The 16872-nt window shown below is 44.2% G+C and overlaps 1 protein-coding gene across 6 annotated transcripts in view; it reads left to right on the top strand.

Annotated features, from left to right (window-relative positions):
* ALS2CL (ALS2 C-terminal like) overlaps nt 1–16872 on the top strand; it is a 52997-nt gene that overhangs the window by 19378 nt on the left and 16747 nt on the right. For all 6 annotated transcript variants that reach the window (XM_026842430.1, XM_026842428.1, XM_026842433.1 and 3 more), the window contains 13 exons: nt 1989–2097; nt 2981–3173; nt 5004–5069; nt 5739–5904; nt 6331–6459; nt 6780–6899; nt 8708–8784; nt 9189–9255; nt 9994–10190; nt 12636–12701; nt 13457–13555; nt 15181–15339; nt 15626–15737. In XM_026842430.1, coding sequence (XP_026698231.1) covers nt 1989–2097; nt 2981–3173; nt 5004–5069; nt 5739–5904; nt 6331–6459; nt 6780–6899; nt 8708–8784; nt 9189–9255; nt 9994–10190; nt 12636–12701; nt 13457–13555; nt 15181–15339; nt 15626–15737 — 1560 coding nt within the window. The remainder of the gene's footprint in view (nt 1–1988; nt 2098–2980; nt 3174–5003; nt 5070–5738; nt 5905–6330; nt 6460–6779; nt 6900–8707; nt 8785–9188; nt 9256–9993; nt 10191–12635; nt 12702–13456; nt 13556–15180; nt 15340–15625; nt 15738–16872) is intronic.

Genomic DNA, 16872 nt, shown 5'->3' with positions numbered 1-16872 from the left:
TTTTTTTTTTTTTTTTTTTTTTTTTTTTTTTTTTTTTTTCCTGGCTCAGTTGCCTTCACTGGGAGTGTCCAGGAGGAGTTTGGATTCCAGCTTTTTGACCTGTTTGCATGCCTGGAGCTTTCCTCTGGGACGAATCACCAGTGTTCCTGCAAAAAAATAGCCTTATGGTTGTGCAGACCTTGATGTATGAAAACATGCAAACTAATGAGATTAAGGAATTTTTTTAATGCTTCCCATTTTTCAGACAAATGAAATTTAAGAGCGGTGGTTACTAAGGAGAAAACATTGTCATTCATCTGTGCCGTTGGTTGTGTCTAGAGCTGAACAACCACTTAAAACCAGACCAGCTAACGGTTCAAGCTGCAAAGTGTGCCTTGTTCTGTGACACCATTTCAGCCCAAGCTCCAGGATGACCTGAAAAGGGAGTTCTTAAGCCGAGTTTGGTGACTTTAGAGAGCTCAAGCTCTTATTTAGGAAGGAATCCACCCATATGTGAAGCTTAAAAATGAGGCGTTCCCACCTAATTTAGTCATCCCACCCGGGTGACCTTTCTACAGTCCATGCTGAGATGCTCGAGGTATGTGTTCCCATGAAGTATAAAGTAGGGTTAGGCCTCTATGTCTGACTTCCCAACATCTCAACACAGGAGAATGAACCTCACCTGTTGTTTGCAGCAATCTGGGTAGAGGTTCAGGATGTCTTAGATGATGTCACCAGCAGATAACCTCCGTTCAGCTCTTCCTGGAGAGAGTGGAAAAGACTCTAGTTACATCTCCCTTAGTAAATAAACCACGTCTATCCCCACAGCCAAGTGGTTATTGCATAACCTATAAATAACTAATTTCTCCTTACCTCCAAAACCAGCATGACCATGTGTAAACTACCTGTTTCAAATGGTCCCTGGACCATGCCTGAGAATTGTCTGGGAGAGGCACTAGTTGGCACACATCAAAACTGCGCTGAGGTCTCTGCCACTGATTCAGCAGTTTAATTCTTTGCAACATGATGCCATATTCTTGCTTGCTTCTATTCTGAACATAGCCTGTGAGCGTGCACTACGACCAGGCTAAGGATAAATGTGGACAGACCATATTCATTCCCTTGAGTTTGCTGGTTTGCTTCACAAAGAATCTCAGATGTTTGTATTTTTATCACTATTAGTAATATCAGCTGATTCTGCCCATAGTATCTTCACCACCTGGCCTTTTTCCAGAGCAGTCTCTTATGACATGCTATTAGCTGGCTTCATTTCCTCTGATCCATTTCTTTCAGGAGTTAAGGCTTGGAAGGAGGAAGCTACTGGAATTTGCTCACGTGGGTTTGCTGCCCCCTGTTTTTTCCCTTTTTTTTTTTTTTTAAGTGCTGCCCACTTCCACATTAGGCAAGCTTTCCTTGTTGACGCAGCAGTTGTGACATATAGCCAGCAGTGTAGTGTTCTACTTGGAAGGGAGTAACACCAGACCTCTGTTCCTCTGGAGGGTTTTGGATATTTGGGCATGGCTGGCACGGCTCAGCAGCTCCATACGATAGCTTTTAATGCCAAAAGATGCAGACTGAGGCACTCTGGCAGAAAACTGGTGAGAGATGTGGGAAAACATGCTCTGCTTCATCCTTTGTTGCCTTGTACTTTAAGGATTTTCTTTGGGGAGAACAAATCTGGCATTAAGCAGGATGAACACATATCCAAAAGTTTAGGGCCTTTCCAGTCGTGCAGAAGAGGTCTTGTGGTCCACCCGAGAAGATCTTCAATTTGGGGCATCAGGAAAAAGGGCTGTAGCCTCGGTGGTCTTCTGTGACATCAGCTCATGTTGAGCTATTGGGTTTCTGTTTTCTCTTCTAACATTTTCAAATGCTTTTTGGCGACAGCGATTACACCTCTGTGTGCTGTCACGAGCAGGAAAGGCTGACGGTTTGCAATGAGCGCTGAAGCCTTGGTAGATGAATACTTTTGCAGGGGAGTTTATGTGTGCCTTCTCTGTTGTGTCCAGGACATGTGCACGGCTGAAGCAACTGCATCTCTGCTCCAAGTGGAGGAAACCTTTTCAGCATGCCTGGCACAGATAAATACCCTCATCCTCAAGCCTCTGCTCCAGGCAGGTAGGTCAGAGAAGACTACTTTCTTGTCTGTAGTTTTAGCCTTGAGTCACTGGCACACCTATGAAAGGATTTATAACTGAAACTCTGAGGCTGAGGACTTGCTGGAGCCTGGTTTGCTGGAGCAAGAGGTAAGTAGAGATGTTTCATTTAAGATAGTGAGCCCTTAAGGATGCCTATGGCCTTTCATTCAAGTCTCAGACTGTGGTTCCTGTTGTTTTTAGAGGTGAATCCAGATTCTAACCTGTATAAGCCTGTACACCTGCTCCAAGGCTTGTTTACAGCATGGCGTGTGGAAATCCAAAATATATCTCGCACATATGCGACCCCTAAACCATGCCCATTCTGCCTCCCTGCTCTCAGTCCATGGTCATGCCCATCTTTGAAGATAAAACTTGTGGGTACAGGTTCTGAGCTGGCAGTAAATCAGAGCAGCTCCACTGAAATAACAAATCCATATAAATATTCACAAGCCTGTCTAGCCAAAAGTGGTATGACTGGATTAGGCCCGTAGGGTGGTTCTCTCTCGTGTCACCGCCTTTTTTTGGTCTAGCCTCCAAGGAGACTGGGAACAGCCCTTTGGGCCAGGGGCAGAAAATTCTCCAGTGCTCATGTCTGAGCTGGGGCTGAGCCTCACAGGCTGCCCTGACCACATGCCCCACAAGAATGGGAAGGACAAAGACCTAGCGTGATAGCTCATGCAATCACTCACAGGGGCACAACCTTAATCATCATCTCCTTCCTCCCTGACATTGTTTTCCTCTAAGAATATATGTAATTTACACTGAAAAATTGGGCTGAGTATTAGACATAGGCAATGTTTTCCACAAGATTTCTTGGAGTCGGGGCTTTCTGATAACCTTTTTCCCCCATCTTTTCCTAAAAGAGCCTAAAGACCAGAAGGGAAAGGAGAACTTTAAGCTCTTCCTGCTCCTGAATGATCGGTTTCAAGCTCTCTGGAACCTCACAGAAGAAAATTACTGCATTCTGAAACAAAAACACAGCAGCTCTGAGTCATTCTGCATCCAGGACATTTACACTGTCTGGAAAGGAGACCTGTTTCTAAGCCTCTACATCCAGTAAGTACAGAAGCATTTTGGAGTAGCATAGGGGACCAAATTTATCATCTAACTGGTAGGTTGGTGCAATTAATTAGTGCATTTAATTTGTTCAGTCCTGTCCACTAGTATTTAGTCATTAGGTCAAGGAAGTGATTGAATTCAGTGCTCACGACAAGTGCCACAGAATATAGCATCTGTGCAGACAGTACAAGTAGCCTTTTTTGTAGCTGTGAGTATACTTGTAAGAGGCAGAATTTTTTTCATGTAAGTATAGGGTTTTTTTTAATGCATCATAAAAGTGGGAAGAGGACAGGGGGTATAATTTGTGCCTGGGAAATTTATGAGAACAAATCTTGACCTGTCATCAGGAACAGAAAGTCATGCACAAGCAGGTTTAAAGGACTCATAGGGACAAGGAAAGAAGATGTCACTAGAGACCATTCATATTACCTGTTTGTGCCACGTTTTTGTGCTTTTGGCAAGGGATATGATAGCAAGTGATGGATGTAGCATGATCTGAAAAACATACTGCCATGCTGCCATTTCTATAATTAATTACGTCTGCTCCCCATCTGTCTGCAATGCAAAAAAATAAATGTTTACCAAAAGCGCTGTACCGTGTGTAACCTGTGTTTTGATGTCCTGTCAGAAAAAAAAAAAAAAAAAAAAAAAAGGTTTATGGACATCTGAGATGGCGTAAAGATCAGACAGCGTTCAATCCTTCATTTATCACATTGGCCATAAACGTGGCCAGGCCTTTGCCAGGTGGGCTGGTACCGTCTGTGCAGTTTGGCACCCGCACAGAAACAGGATATGGGCACACTGGCTCCTTGACGTTGTTGTTCACCTAGTCTTGGTTCTGTTGGGTTTCATGTATGTGGAAGGAGGAGGAAGGAAGGACTACTTTTTCTTTTGTTTTTGCTTGGACAGCATCATTTTAGCAAAGAGAGGCACAACAAGCTTTGCCTTTATGTGAATGGGGTTTTGGAGCAACGTCTCTTGTTCATTTGGGAACTGATTCAGTGAATTAGAACTGGTTTGCCTTATAAAGGCACGTAAAAGATGGAAACTGGTGCTGAGGTTTCCGGTGACACAAAGAAGTTTACCTCAAGATCTAATTTCCCCTCATTTTGAAATTAAAACCTGTTTTTACATGCAAAAATGAGCTGTTTCCTACCCACCTCTGCTGACTCACTCTGTGCAGTACTGATCCTACAGCAGCTCATGCTTATTGGAGTGATACAGGAGGAAGCAAAGCCGCTGTTCAGGGGCCTGAAAATCAGCAGTAAATACATGTCACTGAAAGATGTAAAAAAATGGTAATTAGCCTGGACACGATGCATGACTTATCTGAAAACAGTACTGGGAGAAAGCATGGTGTTTGCTGACAAAATATGGCTCGATCTCCCTCTAGTGTGAGATGAGCTACATTGGCGTGGGACACCTTGACTTGAATTTACCACAGACCTGAGGCTTTTACTTCAACCAGCAGAAATTCAGATACATCCAAAGCTAATCTCTTAAGCTCAGCCTTTGTAGGTTTGCTTTCCAGAACAGTTGTGCAAATTTGCTTCTGCTTCTGCTAAATGACAGGATGATTTAAACTTCCTGTAACAATACTAGTGAGAACGTCAACAAGGCGGTTAAGCCAAGGAGCTGGCAAAGGGCACAGAAGGGGAGTGAGCCAAGGTGGGACGTACAGTAGCCACATCTCTCTGCCTCTCTTGGAAAGGTGGACCTCACATGGCATTTTCAAATCGGCTTCTTCCCTCTATCACTTAAACCTCGTAGCTAATGTGCATCTCTAACTCAACTCATACTTGTGGTCGTCTGTTTTCTTGCCGACAGATATTTCGTCACTTTCGCAAACTACGTTGTAGTCCGCGGCTTTGAACATGCCACAGAGAGCAAAAGGTCAGTGGGCTGAAGAATGCTTAATAGGAAGAGAGTGACAATGTAGGGGTTAAGATACTAAACTGGAGCGAACAGTAGTGAGCGCTACACCTTGCAGGGATCTCTGTTTCATGGTCCTCTGAATCTTTGTTTCTCCTCTTCATTGGCCATGCTGGCTGCTCCTGCCATCTTCTAAGACCATGGCAGCAGCTGTTGGTATCTATCCTCTACAGATCTCTCCCCCTCTCTTCCCAGCCATGCACAACTTCTTTTGTAGGAGGGGAAGTCTGTAAATTTGTGGGTTCAGGTAAAGGGTGGGACCTGAGAAAGGACAAATGAAAGCATGAGCACTAGACCCGAGCGGATCTGCAGCCACTTTATCTGAGTCATCCTCTTGATGTGCAAACCATCGTGAAAATCATGCTGTATTCTGTATGTCTGTGGGTGTGGTTCCTATTTGCAAAGACCGCTGGGCCAGAGGCAGGATGGATGGAGCTCTTGTTGGCCTCGCTGCCTTATTTCTGTGTGATTGGTGTGCAAATATGTTTGCGCTGTGTCATCTCCTACTCTTTCAAGTCCTTCTATACCGTCTGGGAGCAAGGTAGCGTATAATGTTTGGAAGGCAGAGGAGTGGCAATTTGTAGAAGAAAGTAATTAATGAACCTTTTGTCTTAATTCACCGTCTTGCAGTGAAGCCTGGAAGTTCCATATGACAGTGCTGAAACTATTCCTCACAGACTTCACCTCTGAGACCTCCATGTCACTGGCCTTATACACTGTTCTTCAGAAACCTCTCAGAGATCATATCGAGCATTATATACTGCTCCTTACCAAGCTGAATGAGGTTCTCAAAGAGGTAGGAAGCTTTATGTGATGTTACTTGACTGGCTTATGCTAACACCTTTTGCAGAGCTGAATCCAATGCAGGTTGGAAGGAAAATGAGTGGATGGCTGGGGTGGTAGTAACCAGCGCCAGTGGAGAGCAGACCACCTGAGGGTCTCCAAGCAACAAACAGTAGCCACTCCAGTGTAGTACGAGCTATTCATCATATAGAGGTGCTGCAAAAGGTCAAGTAACTGGCCTGAGGTTGCACGCTTCTGGTGGCGGCAGAGATAATGTTAGATTTGGGAGGCTTTCCTTTTAAAGGGCTTTGGAGGGTTACCTCTCATTAACCCTTTGGATTCAGAGCTGCTGTAATTTTTCTGCAGCTGTAGCACAGAGAGTAGATGTCCTGCACAACCATGCCTGAACTGTTGCTCAAGTGCTGTCTTCTTTTATCAGGGCTCTGAAAAGGACATGGTCACCAGTTCCATCAAGGAATATGTGAAGCTGGAGTCCTTCATCAGCCAAGTCCTGGATGAAGCTTGTTTTACCAAGTCCTTATGGAAATCCTTGAGCTACAAATTCACAGTAAGTCATAGATGGGAAGATCTTTTGGAGATCTTACACTTCTGCTGACCCATGGAGGAAATTTAATATGGATCAGGAATTTGAGGCTTGGTTTGAAGCCAACAGAGCAGGGAAATGAGGATGTCTTAGAGAAACCTTATGGCTACTGGGTACTTTAGAAGTTGAGTGCTGTGTCCAGTTCTGCTGTCACTGTCAGTCTGGGCCGTGAGTCAGGTGGCCTCTGAAGGAACTGTTGGCTTAAGTTGAATATACTCTCCCAAATCCTAATGTTTCCTGGCGCTTTTGGTCCTCCATCTTGACCTCCGTGGTTCCCTCTGCAGGACATGCTCTGTGTACCTGAAAGAAGGCTGCTGGAAGATAGCAAAAATCTTCCCATCTCTGCCAGCACGAATCGATCAGATCGGATCTTGCTCTTTGATGATGTCCTTGTGCTAATTCAGGTGAGTTTGCAGTCTTTTAGAAGGACTGGAAGGGCAGGGCAGATACATGACAGTAAAATTCAGGTTCCTTTGATGCTGAAAATGCAACAGAGCTTGGCTATTGGCAAAACCTTCTCTCAGATCCATGCACCTGTGGGATGAAATGGAAAAGAAAGGCTAATGATGAAAGAATAGAGGAGTATCCACATAACATTTTTCCCTAGTAAATGTGTACTATCCAACCACCACAGGCACCTTTCTAGTAACCCAAACCCATGCCTGCATATATATCTATTGATTTCTGTCCTTGCCTGGTGGGCAGGGGCTTGCCTGGTGGGTCAAAGATATTACACTGTAGGCACTCATGCATAGGACTGAATATGATGTTGCATGGTTGACCCTGCTAGTAGCACGGGAGCAGAAGTTACATGTGTTCTTGGGGCTTTTTTAGGGATTTGGGGCCTGGGTGTGGGGCAGAGAGGGAGTGTTTACAACCATGGTTATCTAAATGAATAATACATGTTCAAAGCTCTTATGCAGCGTGTTAATTAAGTCCAGTTTGGCTTGCTCTGGTTGATAGCACCTGTAATCTAGGATGGCTCTCTTCATATGCACCTCTCTCTGCTTGCTCTTTAGTCATGTGCCAGCCCCTCAGGTGTCCAAACACAGGACTGCCTTGTGAGCTGATATGTTTTATGGTTTCTCCAAACATGAGTCTTTGTGATAACGCTGAGCAGTCCCACTCAGCTTGCAGGGTCTAAGCCTGAGGAAATAGGGTGACGATTATCTCATCCAACTTTGCATTGTAGATTTCTTAGCACTGTAAGTGATCTCGGTGTGAGCAAGTGACCCCAGGCTCCCTTTATAGTCAAGGGAGAGAAACATGCGCTGTCTGGGTGTGGTTTATCTGACCTATTTTATATGCCAAAATGAGGATGAGTTGAATCATGTCCTCCGCTCCATTGACTAGGATGAGAACACAGGGTTACTAGCTCATACCAAGATTTCTACATTGTGGACGTCTCTGTTCAGTCAACAGTTCCCACCCACTAGGTTTCATCTGCTGCTATGACTGTTATTGAAGGTTGGGGAGATGTAACTTGACTGGGATTGAACTGGTTAGCTTGGGCTGCTAGCAGGAGGTTGCTGGTGAGGGCTCTGGTGCTGGGAATTTGAAGTCTCCCTTCCCTTTTCCCCCAAATCTGGTAGATACATCAGTGATTAACTTGTGGTGAACTCCATAGTGCTATTAGCTAATCTTGGCCAATGACATCCTTGCAGACAGCAACTCTGTAGTGTTGGCATCTGGACTTTATATAGGGAAGGGAAATGTAATATTAAATGTAGTCTTTTCCTAATATTTCAACCATTTTATTTTCTTCTGTTTGGTATGCTATTGATCAAAATTGTGACCTCTTAGATGTTGTACTTGTGGGCCGTTACTGGCTGTGCCATCTGGAGTCCAAATTCTAGATAGATCATAAGCAAAACTAGTGCATACTGGGTGCCAGGGATGATTTGGGAGCCTTGTCAAATAATAGGGAAGAAACTTGTAGAGATAAGTGCCATCTAAGAAGGTCTGTTACTGTTAGTTGCAGCCATGGCATTATGGAACACCACTTCAGCGTTAAACTAAGAACTTTCTTCCTTCTCCTATGTTTCTTCAGTCTCTGAGATCTGTCATCGTAGTGCAGGATAGATGCGTGGACCACAAAAGAGGGAATTTACAGTGCTGCCAGTCTTGCTTTGCTGTTCAGTGGATTGACAGAGAGGAGGCAAAGTGTGTTGTTTACATCAGTAACAGAAACATCATCTCCCTTTTGTTCCAGGGCAACAGCTTTCAGAGTTTTGATCTGAAGCTTGTGTGGGTAGATGATAACTGCAGGGAGAAATTGGCTCCAGGACTGTAAGTGAAAAATTTCTACTTGGAGGTAAAAAAACAGCAACAAAAAATGTCCAACTTGATTGTGAAACTGAGAAAATGATACAAAACTTTGTCCCATCTCCTTTCTACACAGTGGGATTGGTTCTGGGCTACCGATAATTGCAGCACCTCTCAGATGGGATCACAGCAGCTTGGGCTTGCATTGCTTGCCTTTACTGAAATATTGTAATCAATCAATAATAAAACAGTTTAGGCTCCAGGCCTAGACGACACAGATGAGTTGACTAGTTGAGTACCTCTTGAGAAGGAAAAAAACTGACTTCAAAAGCACCATTAGCTTCTTAAGAGGAATGAGAAGAGCAGGAACTGCTGTTTGGCTGAGAAATGCGTTTTTTATGTTCTTTGTAACGTCTTTTGCTTCACAGATACAGACTCCGCATTATAACCCCAGAAGAAACGTTCTTTCTCTCTGCGAAAGACCCACAGATGAAGGTCAGCAGTGGGCAGACTCTTTCTCTTCCACCTGAAATACTGTGCACCAAGTTTTGAAATAGGGGAATAGCATAGGGATCTAGCGGAAGCAAAACATTGGCTAATAAATGGAAGTTGAAATCCCATGAAGGGTCAGGATTTTAGCTTCCCAATCAAAAGACAGATTAGTGGGTTCTCCACCTGCTTAAATGCAGCTGAGGCTGTTTGTCTGTGATTTTTGCCATTTAAAAAAATTATTTAAAGCAGAATAATATGCAGTGTGGGGTTTGTTGGGTTTTTGAGTTGTTGGTTGTTTTGGTTTTTGTTTTTTTTTTGTTTTCCCCTCTGTGGAGCCAATATAATATTAGATAGTCAGAGGTGGCTTAGGCAGGTCATGGTAGATGACAAATATCTGGGTGCTGGAAGTGGTCTGCCCCGGGCAGTAGTGTGTGCTGCAGAGCTTGGGACAATACAGTCCCATCAGCACCGTCCTGTGCCAAGGCTGATTAGTGGTGGTGAAAGTCAGGCTTAAATACATGAAAATGTTGTGCATTAGTGCAGGATTCAACTCGCAGGACACCAGATAACACCTCTTGTTGATGCTGTATATGGGCCATAACTCGCTATCCCAGCAAGCTGAATGGCATAGAATTGATGGGAACCAGACAGCTTCTTGCTGCCTCTCTTGAAGTAGCTCTTTTTGGGAGCTATTATGTTTTCTTCACTGTTAGTCCAGCACTCCTCTTCCTCTGCCCCCAGGCTGTTTGGCAGTGGAAGCTGAACCAGGCTGTCCGCCAGGCACTGAACGGGAAGAGAGATTTCCCATTGTGGGGTAAGACTGGAGAAGGCACCGAGCCCCCGTCCTGCCGCTTCTTCACCTATGTCTTCAAGCTGGAGGGCAAGTTCAAGAACACATCCTATGAGGGCGAGTGGCACTGGGGAAAGCCGCATGGCAAGTAAGGAGCCTTTTTTTTGTCCCTTTCTTAAGCAAGAACATGCAAGGATGGCCCTGCTGTCTTTGTGTAGCACCGCCTGGATCCAGTGGATGCACAGGTGGAGGTATAGGTGCCACAGAGTGGCTGTGCACATGGGGTGATTCATCCCGTGCTGAGGGCCTGAACCACAGACTGCGCTGGTGATGTCCCAGGGTGTGCCAGCCTCTCTGGTTCCTGCCTCACTTGTTTCCAGAGGGAAATGTGGTGTTGAGGGCAGATTCAGGGGGCAGTTGGGACACATTTGCTTGATTTCAGGGCTTAGTCAAAGCATGAGTCCTGACACGTGATCTGTTGTACTGCAGATGTCTTCCTAGCGATACTGGTTTATGCAGTAAATAATAAAGGCTGCCCCTAATAATGTGGAAATGATCACATTGAAAGTGCTGCATTGGCTTATACCTGTAATTAGGACTTAGACTTGAGCTAATGTTTATTTTCAAGATCTCAGCCTGAGGCATAAAATCTTACCATCATGATGACCCAGTAAAAAGCCTTTGCTTGTGAAGGAGAGAAAAGTTTTATCCTGTTCTATTAAAATCTATTTTAATATCCAAACTATTGTCAAGGAAATTTAAAAAATAATAAAATTAAGTATAAAAGAGGCTCAAATGCTTTTCTTATGAACAGGAGGACTCTTCTCTAAATCCAACTGAAGTCTGAGAGTGAGCTCTGCCAAAAGGGAATGGTCTGTAAATCAAAGCTTAAATCGTCCCAGCCAAACCCTCTTTAACATAAGGTAGAGCATAGTCTCTGTTTTAGTGAAGAAACATGAAATATGACCAAACTCCTCAGACACCAAAACAGGAGGTTGATTTGGAAGTTTTATACTTCCCGAGTTTTACATGGTTTGTTTACAGTTGCTATTGAAGCAAAATAAAGATGTAGAGATTTGGTTTGAAAGCGCCTTAAAGTAATGAGAACATTCCAAATCAAAAGCTTGATCCTGAATCCTCTGTGGAAGAAATTATGCCTTGCCCCAGAATAGCATTTAATAGGTGTTTAGAGTAGTGCTATGCCTGAGGCAGTCCTTTACATCATCCCCGCCTTCCCCAGCACCTGCACTCCTAACAGAGCTCTGAAAACCACTGCATGCCAGACAGAAGGATGCACCTCTCCTTGCTCTTCGTCTCCTCCTTTCTTAAGGTTGGAGAAATAGGATTAATAAATACCTCTGTTGCTTCAGATTAAGTGGCTTGACTGAGGCATCCCAGGAAATTTGTGGCAGGATTAAGTAACTTCAGGTGGTTTTAATACCTGGGTTTTTAACTGATTAATTGCTAGGCTTGCCTTCTCACTCCTGAAATTACTCTTCTATATGACTTGCAAGGTTACAGAGCAGCAAGGCTTATCCACCTCTGAGGGAGAGGATGGTAGGGCAACGCACATGAGCAGAAAGCTGTGGCAGTGTGAATCAGAGCTCTTCAGCAAAAACACTGTTCTGTCCCAGTACTCCTGGTGACCTGGTGTGGGGGAAAGAGGTACAAGTAGCTTAATCCATCCCCATGACTAGAGCAGGCATTCTCTCTGACTTGCTCTCCTTTGTTTGGCATTCATACTAGCAAAGCAAAAGGAGATGTATTCTAAATCCACTTAAAATTAATCTGACCGCTTCCTTGTAAATACCAGAAAGAAAACAAAACAAAACAAAACAAAAAGAAATGACAAACGTCTCATGTGGGTGTTTAAAGCAACAACCTCAGTGAAAGTCAAACAAAGGCATCATGGTTTTGGTACTGCGCCATCTTCTGTTGTCTCTGGTTGGTGAATGTGTAGGGACCTGACTGTGTCTGGGATGATGCAAGAATTAAAACAGGGAGTGGGTGTGGGTGGAGTGGGAGACCGGGAGGGAGGGAAATGCAACTGGGCATGGCCATGCAGTAATTTGACCATTGCATTGACTGTTCCAGTCTCATTTTGCATTTGTTACCTCATGTAATCGTTTCTACAACCCCCACACAAAAGAGATGGAAAGATACGATCCCTTTAGGCCAGTACTTGTCTCTTGTTTTCATAGTGTCTGGCACAATAAAGTTCTGTACCGTGGTGTTATTATGTTGTCAACGGGGATGTGTCATGCTGGAACTTCAGCTGGTTTAATCACATGGTGCACTGCAATTACAACAGGATCACGTGCAAGGTCCTAAATGGATAAGCCAGCAATTCTACAAAATGCTTTTGGGATTAGGGAACTTGGAAGAGGATTCCTCCCGCTCATTCCAGGACATGAAAACATTATGGTGTTAAATCCTTATGGTGCAAACCAAGGTCCCAGAGGTGCCTGGAGAACATCGTTGTCTCTGTTCCCTGAGGAAATGTTTTGATGTTAGGTTGTGCCTCGATACCTTCTGTTGCAGCTGTGAACGTTGCTGGGGATCTCCCTGGTGTGATCTTTGCTTTGAATTGCAGGGGGACGCTGAAGTGGCATGATGGACGCAACCATGTTGGAGATTTCAAAGAGGGCTTGGAGCATGGGTAAGCCTGAAAAAAACAGGACGTTTCTTGCCTTCAAAATAAACTAAGAACTGGTTCCTCCCAGAGATACAGGGACACTAGCCTCTTGTAGAGGGATTCTGTTCGCTGTTACAGCCCAATTCATCTAATGCCTGGTTTAAGGTTGAGGAGATTGTAACCTAGATAGTGAGAGCGTGCACAAATGATCAGTTCACATGCAAACATTTCTTTATCTGGATGAATCTTACGCCAGATCAATAAATCTGCGTGTATTTATTTGTGTGAAATACCCTCAAATGAGGAGTTTTCAGGGGAAGGAAATCATACTATGAAATTCCAGCATTATTTTCAAAAAACTATTTGAAAATCAGACTTTCAGATTTCTCATTTCTCCACAAGTTTTTAGAATAGGTTTTTAAAGCTAAAAAAAAAACCTGTCTCAAATACTTTGTGTTGGGATTAAGAAAGCAATTCATTTGGACCAAAGCGATTACTTTGGTAGTCTAACTCAATTCCTAAACTGGGGAATGGGGAGAGACAGGAAGAAAACAACACTGAAAATAACTGTAGAAAAAGCAATGAGAAACTGTGACTGCGGTTCACAAGGAGATGAGTTCTTCCTTGGAGCAAGTCTATTATCACCTGGAAATAGTGTCAGAGGTAGAGCTGACCCCAACCATGCAAATCAGCTTGGAAGTCTGGATGATTTTTAAACTTCATCTAGCACAACTGAGTCACCTTTTGCCATGCTGACCTCTGCCATCTGCACCTTGTAGGTTTGGAATATGCCTTGTCCCACGCAAATCCGAAGACCGATATGACTGCTATAAGTGCCACTGGTACGAGGGCAAGATGAGAGGCTATGGAATCTGTGAGTAAGTAAAACCCAAAGACAGACTCTGTGGAAAAAGGGGACTCCATGTATTTAACGTTCCCACCTCACTGTGAAAGGCACCAAAAGCTTCTGCTTTGGAGATGGGCAGTTCTTCACAAGCCCTGCATCTCCTGATATAACAAGAGCTTAGAAGCTCTTACTTAGAATACTAAGAGCTTCTCTGCGAGCTATGACCATTGTAACTACCTGACACAGCATCCTTTGTGCCCTATAGGTGAGGATATAATTTTGCATTCATGGTTATGGTTGTGGTTGCAGAGCAGAAAGCGCATGGTGTGCCATCAGCCCTGGACAGCCTTGGTGGAGCACACAGCTCGCTCTGCCTCCCCTGGCCATGCTATCCGGATTAAATCCTGTATAGAGTAGTTCCTTAATGATGGATGGGATTGTTGCTCCAGGAGCCATAACTGTTATCCTGAACTGCTGAAGGGGGCTGGTTCCCCCAGTTGGCTTTTTTTTTTTTTTCTCACTCAAATTCTGAGCTTAACCTCAGAGAACTTAAGAATCAGAGTCTTAAGAGTTTTTTATTTACTCATCAAAATGCTTCTGGAAACAGTCATTTGCACAAATGTGTCTCAAAAGCAGTGCTGTGAATTTGGATGCAGTCTGGTGTGTAAAGCCCTCTGTTGTAGGCACATGATGGTGCCCCAGCCTTACCCACCGTCTACTTCCATTTAGAAAGCCAGAAATGGCAGCAGAAGCCTGCTCAGCAGGTTGTAGGTACAAACTGGTTTCATTTGCAGCCTGTGGGGTTAACTGGACAAGGCCAGCTTGCTTTGTTTACACAGCACTGAGCACAACAGCACCCTCATCTTTGCTTAGGTCACACATGGCTTGTAGCCAAAGAGGTTGGTCTGTGCAAAGACTGGACTGCCCATACTTACTGCACATACTTACCTCTCCTTTCACTGAGCTAACTGTGGCAGAGGAAAGCACACAGCCCAGCTTTCTAGCTACTTAATATGGGATAGGCCACCTTCATTGTTGTGCTCCTTATTTATGCATTGAACTCATAGTACAGGATATTCAGAAATTTCTGGGGCACTTGGAGGCAGCTGAGCAGTGCTGAGCTAGTTTATCTGGTGTCAAATGTGAGACCATGTTGATAATTATAGCTGATAGCCCTGCTTAGCATAAGTGCTTTCTCTGATGTAGCAGTGAAGATCTGCTGGCCAGGATGGACAGAACTAAGGGAAACTCTTCCCAGGGGAACGAGCCTAGGAGAAGGGGTAGTTGGCAAGCATAGAAAGGTAAAGGCAGACCTGGCTTCCTGCTTGACCTTATCTTCTACTCCTCTGGATTAACCAGTGGTCACTGCAGCCTAGCTGGTGAGAGGTCAAGGACTGAGTGGTCTCTTCCAGGGCAATTGCAAGCCTAAGTGTTGTGTCCTTAGATAATGTTGAAAACTACCCATGGAGTGACAAGTTTAAGTGATGCGTGTTCCTAATAGTGAACAACTACTGTCTCCAGAGCTATCAGTCAAATATTTGGAATATTTATCAGGCAGATGAACCCAATCTACTCAATTTCCTGGCTTCCTACTCCAATAGTAGCTATCAAATAGGCACAGTCTTAAATTTTATCTGTCTCTCTCTCTCCCTGCAGGTACGGGAATGATATGGTCTACAAAGGCTACTTCAAAGACAATGTGCGCCAAGGGTTTGGGATACTGGAGAACTTCTCAGCTAAGAATCCTTTTAAATACTCAGGACAGTGGGAAAATGATAAGAAGAATGGATATGGAGTGTGGGAAGACAAAGATAGGTAAAGCTGTTATAGATCAGAGCTGGCTTTAGGTGCCTGACAGTTTTGTCCCTCTATGGGCGGGGATGAAGTCTCATGTTCTGGTGGGGAGACTTGGGAGTGAAGGGGGTATGTGTTCAACCTCTGCTGTAAGACTTGAACTCCTGGGGAAGCATTATATGATTTGAGTTTGTGCTGCATGGAGCATTATATCAGGTAAAACTAGCCTCAGTAAGTGATGTATCAAATTGACGAAGTTTTAATAAAACAGGGAAAAAAAAAAAATCTGTTTTCTATTGCATTCCAGAGGGGAGAGATACATAGGGACATGGCTTGATGATCACAAACATGGACAAGGCATTGTAGTAACCCAGTCAGGTGTCTGCTATCAAAGGACATTTCATGCTGTTAAAATGGTGGTGAGTACCCATTTTCAGTGAACTCTCTACATTAATGGGACATGGGCTTCCCCATCAAGGGCAAAATTAAAATTGCATTTGATAATCTTTGAGAGAAAATAGAAAGAAAGAAACTGTAAGCACTGTTATTTTACTATAATAATGTTTTTGAAGAACAGAGCCTAGATTAAATCTTGTTTCTTATAATCTTCTGGAGGTGCAGGTAGGAACTGACCATCAAGTCACAACTGTAGACCACAACTCATACGTAAGGTGCTGTGCAGTTATATATGACACTACATCTATCTTAGAGACCATTAAGCCTTTATCTTTCCAATGTGAGCTTACCTATGGCAAGCTGACTGTCCAGTTCATTGAAAGCTTAGATGTTTGCGGGGAAAGCAAAAGGGATTGGCATCACTAGAACTGGCTTGGAAAAAAAAGCATTTCTTCTCATGAAAAATACGCGCTTAAAAAAACAAACAACCCCTTCCCCGCTCACCAAATTAGGACAAAATGTTTAGCATGGAAACTTTGTCGGAAGACCTTTCCATAAAACCTCCATCTGTGGGAAACCAAAATAAAGCTGTCTTTTTGGTATGCCAGCTGCCAGAGGCTCCTTTAACTTCACAAGGCTTCCGGGTGGGGAGCAGTCACTTCAGTTTTCCTAGTGGAAAATTGGTATGGCCAACAAGCTTCCCTTGGAAACGTTTTATTTTTGCCAGAAAGGGCGCTTTCCATCAAGAAAACCATTCCAGTGGAAAATGTGTTACAGCTCTAAAAGTGACCACATTTTCTGGCTGTTATGGATATGTATAAACCTTTGGGCCCAAACCATGGACTAAGCCCCAACAAGAAGAATATTTCCGCATTGGTATGAGTTTAACATCTTTATTGATGATCTAGACGAGGGGATCGAGTGCCCCCTCAGTCAGTTTGCAGATGACACCCAGTTGGGTGGGAGTGTTGATCTGCTTGAGGGTAGGGAGGCTGCAGAGAGACTTGGGCAGGCTGGAGCCATGGGCTGAGCCCAACTGGGGGAGTTTCCATAAGGCCAAATGCCGGGGGCTGCCCTTGGGCTACAACAACCCCCAGCAGCGCTACAGGCTTGGGGAGGAGTGGCTGGAGAGCTGCCAGTCAGAGAGGGACCTGGGGG

The sequence above is a fragment of the Athene cunicularia genome (genome assembly GCF_003259725.1).
Source record: "Athene cunicularia isolate RWA chromosome 2 unlocalized genomic scaffold, athCun1 chr2_part1, whole genome shotgun sequence".
NCBI lineage: Eukaryota > Metazoa > Chordata > Aves > Strigiformes > Strigidae > Athene > Athene cunicularia.
This window is presented reverse-complemented; position numbering and strand designations above follow the sequence as displayed.